The 7,649-nt window shown below is 41.8% G+C and overlaps 1 protein-coding gene across 1 annotated transcript; it reads right to left on the reverse strand.

Annotated features, from left to right (window-relative positions):
• Positions 1-348: 348 nt before the first annotated feature.
• palmda (palmdelphin a) lies at positions 349-7,317 on the reverse strand. The gene is made up of 8 exons (XM_056390615.1): positions 7,218-7,317; positions 6,632-6,712; positions 6,345-6,472; positions 6,140-6,254; positions 5,992-6,016; positions 5,819-5,911; positions 4,666-4,826; positions 349-3,212 (listed from the first exon to the last, which is right to left on the reverse strand). Exons 1-8 carry the CDS (start codon positions 7,260-7,262, stop codon positions 2,163-2,165), a joined length of 1,698 nt encoding a protein of 565 aa, XP_056246590.1. The 5' UTR covers positions 7,263-7,317; the 3' UTR covers positions 349-2,162.
• Between the last annotated feature and the right edge of the window lie 332 nt (positions 7,318-7,649).

The following is a 7,649-nucleotide window of genomic DNA, read 5'->3' on the forward strand; positions in this document are numbered from 1 at the left end:
AGAGGAGGTCTCTCTGAAGAGAGGAGTCTTCAACAGATTCTTGAAGAGAGAGAGACGCTCCTGCTCTGATAGTGTTCAGTAGCTTGTTCCACCATCAGGGAACCACAGACCAGAAGAGTCTGGACTGAGACTGTCTTCTGTGCAGGGATGGTGATGACAGACCACATTCATTGGTGGAACACAGAGAAGGAGCATCAGGCTGAATGACTGAGTTCAAGTGGATGGAGCAGAGCCAGAAGTCTCTCTGAAGGCAGCATCAGTGACTGAAATGATTCAGGCGGTCATGGGTAGTTAGTGTAGGTAAATGAGGTCAATCAACACACGCTAAATATCAATATGACAACTGTGACCACTCCATTTGTTTTTTATTAGCTCTCTTGAATGAAATCCCATTTTAACTCCTGTTTATTAGCATCATTACACACTATCCACGTGCGTTTCACGTGACGTGTACTCAAACATACAGCATGTACAGTACAAACAGAAGTTAGTATAAAAAATTGAAAAGCATTAGTAGTTTGACAAAAGCTAAGGTTAGACAAAACAAAAAAACACCTTATTAAAAGTTCTTCACAACAACTGACTTGGTTGCGTGCTAATATGAGTATATGTTTAATCTGTAAATAATGAAGTCTGCCTTTGACATAATTATGGTTTTCATTGCGAGTTCATCACCGAAATGAAACCAATCATAATACACTTGTATATTCTCGGACTGGGTTAGCATTGGCAGCGTTAGTCAATTGAAATAATTGAATTTGCTTTTATTTCTCTATGATGGAGTATTACGGACACATTGAGGAAAAAAAAGAAAGCTGAAATTTTGAGAATAAAGTCATAATATTACAAGAATAATGTCGTAGGAATATTACATCAACCAAACAGGTGAAATATGCTTCTGGCAGCTGCTGTTTATCCGTCTAATAATAGAATAGACTTAGTTTCTTCACAATGTTTTCAATGTCCTGATGCTGATGAGCCAAAAGATGAAGTTTCTCCTTATTTGTGAAACCTGCTAAAGTAGAACTTTACAGGATGCTCCATGTTCCTCATTTTAAATCTTCTGATATTTCCCCTCTAAAACAACATGCAACCTAAAATGATAACTTTATTCTCATAATATTATGACTTTTGGCCATGTGGCCCTAATACTGTGTTGGATTAATACAGCGTGAATCTCTGGGTACCACTGGTTACCTGTGAAACCTACTTTGGAAACTCTCTATGAGTAAATCCATAAAATCCTCTACTTCAGTATATGGTACACCTCAATATAATATATTAGAAAAACACTTTAAATTTCATGAAAATTCAAAATAATTTTAGCTTAAACTCAGGCATCAGGCATGAGTTATTATAGCTGCTCATTATTGTGAACTGGGCGACCTCAGCATGCTGCCGCCAGCAGAGGGCACCACAGGAGAGCAGTTGAGCTGTGCTGTACATATGCATTTATTCATCGAAAGTATAATATAGACTAGATACATTTTCTGGTAGAATTTTGCTTTTAAACTGCAGAAAATGACCTGGTATATCAACTTACAATCTCATTAAGGCTAACATGTTAGCAAATAATTAGGTATACATACACCCACCCGACATGTAGTAACACATACATTTACAGTATGTCAAGTTGTGTTTGTGTCCACCTGATGAATTTAAAAACTCACTCTCCACCAACTCATGAGAAAAGTATCTGATTCTTTAGCCGCTAAGCTAATGTTTACCAGCTAGCCACTTCCTGTGTCTGTCTGCCGTGTGCTGCTGGGCAGGAAGAGGACAGACATTATCAGATGAGAGCAGTGAGACAGAAATATAAAGTTCAATGATACATAAAACCAAAGAGCTGCAGAGTTGATGACATTCTCTCAGGAAATAATTACTGGAACCTTATGAATAATGCAGATATCTTGTCAACAAACTGTCCCCACTATTGTAAACCTATCTAGTTACCTGTGTAGGAGAAATGGCACCATGATGTTGATATCAGGTCTCCAGTTTCATAAAAGAGCAGATGTGAATTGCAGCATCCGACCTTATTCTCTTAGCACCTCAACAGTTCAGTTAATGTCAAGCATCACTGTGAGAAACGGATTAGTCTGTGCAGTTAATCGTTAGGTGAGCGGACTGATGAAGCTGGACACATGCATGAGTTAGTCCCGTCAGCAAACAGTACAGCAGGGTTTGTGTTTTTTCTGGATCCTTTTGATACCTGGTCTCACCTGCCTCTCTGTCCGTCTGTCTCCAAGTGCCTCCACAGGCCCCGAGCCGCCATTGGCTGCACTTTCTTTTGAAAAGCTGTTGACCCCCGGCTGGGCGTGGCTCTTCTTCTCCTCATCATTTTCTTCACTGTCCTCCAGGATGACCAGCTCGGCCTTCAGAGAGCCCTCAAATTCCTGAACCCGCCCACTGTCATCCTGTGCCGTCTGGAAGCCCATAAAGATGGCTGTGATTGGCTCAGTGGTGTCCATGGCATTAAGGATGGTGTAAGAGGTGTCGTCTCCATAGATGGGGGAGGGCACTCTCTCAGAGGGGGTGGGGCCAATGTACAGAGCAGTGGGTTGGTAACAATAAAGATCCTCTTCATCAACACTGATGTAATCAGTAAGAGGAATATAATTGGCTGGAGTGTAGCAGAGCTGTGGTTGGTAGGCTGACACTGCTTCCTGGTCATGTGATCTGGGAGGAGGACAGCCATTGGCTCTGACTCCATTCACCCTACTATTGCCTCTGGTGAAGCTGTTGCTGTGGTGCATAGCAGGCCGAAGTTCCTGAACACTGTGACAGCTTCCCACCTGGTAAGAACTGTAGGGACGGTTGCCATAGTGAAATCCCAACCCCTTGTTGTTTCCAAAGTGATGACCTTCCCTCAGGTTGCTTTGGTTGTGTCTCTCTTCCTGCCTACTGTAATGGTTTCCTTGGTGATCATAATGATAATCATCCTGTGGTTTTCTCTGCCAGTTTTCCCTATAGCTGAAGTCTGTGCTGTTACTGAGGGCATGGTTACCATGACGTTGTCCCTGGTTTCTGAGCTCACAGCCCTCCACTCTGTCTCTGTCATCTGGGTAGCTGTAGAAACAGTGGCCCTCCCTTCTGCTGGAGTTTTGGTGGTAGCTTTGGTAGTTTACTTGGCGATGCTCTGTGGCGCTTCTCAGGAGATGTTCCACCTCGTGTGCTGACAGCTCAGAGACACAGGTCTGGTCATGTGACCCCTAAAAGAAGAAAGGATGTATGGGTCATTATAAGGAGAACACAATGAGAGGTTAATGTGAAAAGCAGACAGATCATAGTATCACACAGTTTACACTTATTTTACATCATCTATTTCTTTCCATTGCTATGACAGTGACTTTCTATATCTATAAATTCCACATCCTTCCAAGATCTAAATACAAGACATATGATGAGTGAAATAATCCTCAACACCATGACTGAGTGTTTCCACCTTGAACTGCAGTGAAACAATGACAGTCTCATAAAAACAGATTCAGACAGCCAGGGTTTCATACGTCACAAACCTCAGGAACCAATCCTGTCAACTTGTGGGGACGGGGGGCGGGGCTAACTAAACCTAAAACCTTGTCAGTATAGAGAGAGAGAGTTAGCATTAGCACAACCACTGACACTGTGTCAGCCACTGCCTGTTACAAGCTACCAAACAACATAAACAAATAAAAGATGCTAACTACGCTAACTGCTCTGATCTGTCTGCTAGTCTCTGATTCTGGTCTCAGACTCCTCCTCTGAGTCTGCGTCTGACTGAGGCTCAAACATGTGGCTGAGTCTCTCTGATGATGATGATGATTTACTCCTCTAACCACCTTGATACTGTCTGCTCTATCACCTGTCCACCTGGAGCAAGCAGGTGGTGGGTGGGGCCAGTTTAATGTGTGAAAAACCATGTTAAACTAAATATGAATCATAGTAGAGGATTTTACAGAGTATGCCTGGAGGAACTTTGAGCCAAACAATAAGAAGTTCAGTCTGTTTTTATCTACTTCGTATTGTTTCCAAAATTTTTATCATTTTCTGACAAACATTCACTAAGACTCAAGGATGAACTGATTACATTTTGGTGGGCAAAGGTCAAAGGTCACAGTGATGTCACGAAACACAGTTTTGGCATCTTGAATGTGGAATCTCAAGACCACCTAGAGAAAATTTGTTTGGATTTTGCACAAACATTCACTTGGACTCAAGATGAATTGATTATATTTTGGTGGTAAGAGGTCAAAGGTCAAGGTCGGTGTGATCTCACATTCTTGTGAATGCAATATATCAGGAACGAGGGAATGTTATTACTTCTGACAGTGTGACCTCCCAAAACACGTTTTTGGCCATAACTCACAAACTCATTCACTAATCATGACACAATTTATCTCAAAAGTCTGTAAGGATAAAATGAAGTGATAACTTTTATATCCAAAAGGTCAACTTCACTGTGACGTCATCATGTCCTGCAAAATCACTTCTGGTCATTATTTAACACTGTAGCTCAGGAGGGAGAGACTGTGACCATGTTTCCTGTAACTTGGGTGGTTGGTTCCTGGTTGGTGGAGGAAACAACCAGGAGGTGGTGATTGTAGTTTTTCGTTTTCTTATGTATAACACTGTTTTAAGTTCAACACAAATAAAGATCATCATTATTATTAGTGATGATAATACCTGTTGTGGCTTCAGAGCGTAGACACACTTCCTGCTGTCCTCGTAAACCTTGAGCCCGTCGTGCGGCTGTAGCTCCTCGGGGGGAACAGTCGCAGTAGAGAGGACGGTGCTCTCCCCCGTCTGCAGGTTCTTGGTCACATTGATCTCCATGGCAAACACAGCTGAGTCACAGAGGGAAGGAAGGTCGTGTCAGTTCACAGCGGTCAAATACCATATCTGTATGTATGATTAGATCAGCCCGGGCTGCTTCCATGGTAACCACCATGATAACCTCTGACCTCCGCAGGTTCAGCTGCTACTCTTCTGGTAATGGTTCTGAAAAGTGGGTTTAACAAATCTACCTCCACCAAAAGTATCCCGTCCTTCATTAGTCCTTTAGCACTATGTCTACTCATTTCTCTGTTATGTCCCAAACTGCACAACAAACCTGCAAACTGATCCTTTTAAAATTCACACCATGTTTGACTGAACAGTGGATCTGATCAGTTTGTATCTCTACAGGAATTGAATTCAGCTGTCACAGTGGACTCCAATGGATCATATGGTTCAGGTCCAAACCAACAACAATCATCTATCAGCTCAGTATCTTCTACACACTCATATTTTTGCCAGAGAATGTGCAGCTTCCATTAGATGCTAGCATGGTTAGCTCACATTTGATCTGATCACAAGTGGACAGGTGTGAACACACCCGAGACGCATTGAGGCCGCATTTGAGATCGGATCACTCAGACCACATTCAGAGGTGGTGTGGACCACATGTGTCCACATTCTTTTGACAGCGTGAACATGAATGTGTCCTCGGCCACATTGAAGGACCATCTACTCTACTGACGTCCTCTGTCTCAGTCTGATTAATCCAACAAAGTTATAATGAACCAAAAATATTCTACTATTAATATATATACACACATATATATATATATATACTGTATATATATATATATATATAAATGGATAAAACCTGATTTCATAGCTGTAATTCATTCAACCCCTCCATGCCCTGCCCTCTCTCTCTCTCTCTCTCTCTCTCTCTCACTACCAGGTCTGAACTGGACCTGAGATAAACTGGGTCGTCACTGGAACCTAAACACACACAACTTATACACTGTGCTTTGATTGACTTCACAAAAATGTGTAAAAATGATCCTACTCTTTTTTGGTGTGTTGATCTCAGTGTGATTATTGGCTAGCGGAGAAAGGGATTCTGGGACATCTGGGATCTCTGTGGCGACCTGAACTGGTTCTGTGGGACAGAAAACAAACCTGTTAACATGGATTCATCTTTGGACTCTGTTACATCCAGAAAAAAATGTGATGACTCACCAGGAACAAAGTTTTCCTGGGCCTCCTGGAAAAAATGCAGATGAGTGTCAGAGCAACATAATAGAAGTACAGTACAGTACAGTACAGTGTGTGTGTTTGTGTGTGTGTGTGTGTGTGTGTGTGCGTGCGCGCGTGTGCGTGTGTGTACCTTAATGATTTCCTCTGGACTTCTCTCCACAGCCTTCAGTCTGTTGAGTATGAAGCTCTCATTGGTGGAAATCATAGACTCCTCTTGCTCCAGAGCCTCCACCTCCATCTCGATCCTGATTGGTCGGGGGAGGAGACCAGCAGGTAAGCAGCAGGTCCAGTAGGTCAGACTGGTAAATGTGTGTGTGTGTGTTTGTGTTTTGTACCTGCAGATATTCAGCTGCAGTGCTCTGGTCTGCTGCTGGTCAGACAGAAGGCTCTGATGCCGTGGTGAGTCTGTTGCATTGTGGGAAGCAGAGTCCTGTAGGAGCCACCGCTCCCTCAGAGCTTTTTTCTGTTAGACAGATAGACACAGGCTTCAGTACTGTGGAGCATGAGCAGACTACTGATGATAACGTGTGGACAGACAGATGGACAGAGTGATTACTGCAGAGAGATAATACACTGCTGACATTCATAGATTTATTCAGACAGATAAATGTGTGTGTTGAACCTTCAGATGCTGATATTTGAGTTTCTCTATGTCCAGTTCCAGCTTCTTCTGTCTGATGTCTTCCTGAATACGGTGCTTCTCCTAATACAGCAGGACAAATGGAAGAGTTACAGCTCACAGACTGATGCAGATAATATTATTAATACACTTCCCTGATTACTACTCTGTTCTACTGTATTCTCTACCACAGAGTATTAGCCACATTGAGGAAAAAAAAGACATCTGAAATTACGAGAAAAAAGTCATAATATTTCAAGAAAAAAGTTGTTAATAATTTCATAATTCATAATGTAAAATTAAGATAGAAAAAATCAGACAAGGTGTTTCTAGCAGCTGCTGTTTGTCTGTCTAACAATAGAACAGACTCAGCAACAACACACAACCTAAAATCACAACTTCATTCTCATAATTTAACTTTATTGTAAAATTACGACTTGATTCTTGAAATATTATGACTTTTTTCTTGAAATTTCAGATCTTTCTTTCCTCAATGTGGCCCTAACACACTGCTTTAATTCTCCAACATTCATTGTTTGGGTTAATTAAAAGCAGCAGGTAGCTATTGAGACACAGAGTGAAGTGTTACAGTGATGGCCTGGAGCCTCTCCTTCAGCAGGTCAGACTCCTCCATGCTGCTTCAGGCCTGACAGACAGACAGAGAGAGAGAGAGAGAGAGAGAGAGGGCCTGAGAGCGAGGAGGAAAAAGAAAAGAGGAATTAATCATACATCCACAGCTTCACTTCAAAATAAAGGCTTTCTTCACTGAAATATAAGATTAACCAATTAAACCACCAACCAGACATTAATGACAGCCTGCAGAACATTAAGTCATTCAAATGGATTTAAATGGACGGCAGGGAAAACACCAGTTTATGTGATCAATGAGAATCATATTGATATCACTGGACTATATTGTATCTCACTGTCGTGTTTCATTGTACAGTGAATTTTCTAGCATTAATGATCATTAAGTGAAACAAGCACTGAAAGACAACAGAGGAATATTCCAGTAGGTTTA

The sequence above is a fragment of the Seriola aureovittata genome, chromosome 12 (assembly GCF_021018895.1).
Source record: "Seriola aureovittata isolate HTS-2021-v1 ecotype China chromosome 12, ASM2101889v1, whole genome shotgun sequence".
In the NCBI taxonomy this organism is placed as follows: Eukaryota; Metazoa; Chordata; class Actinopteri; order Carangiformes; family Carangidae; genus Seriola; species Seriola aureovittata.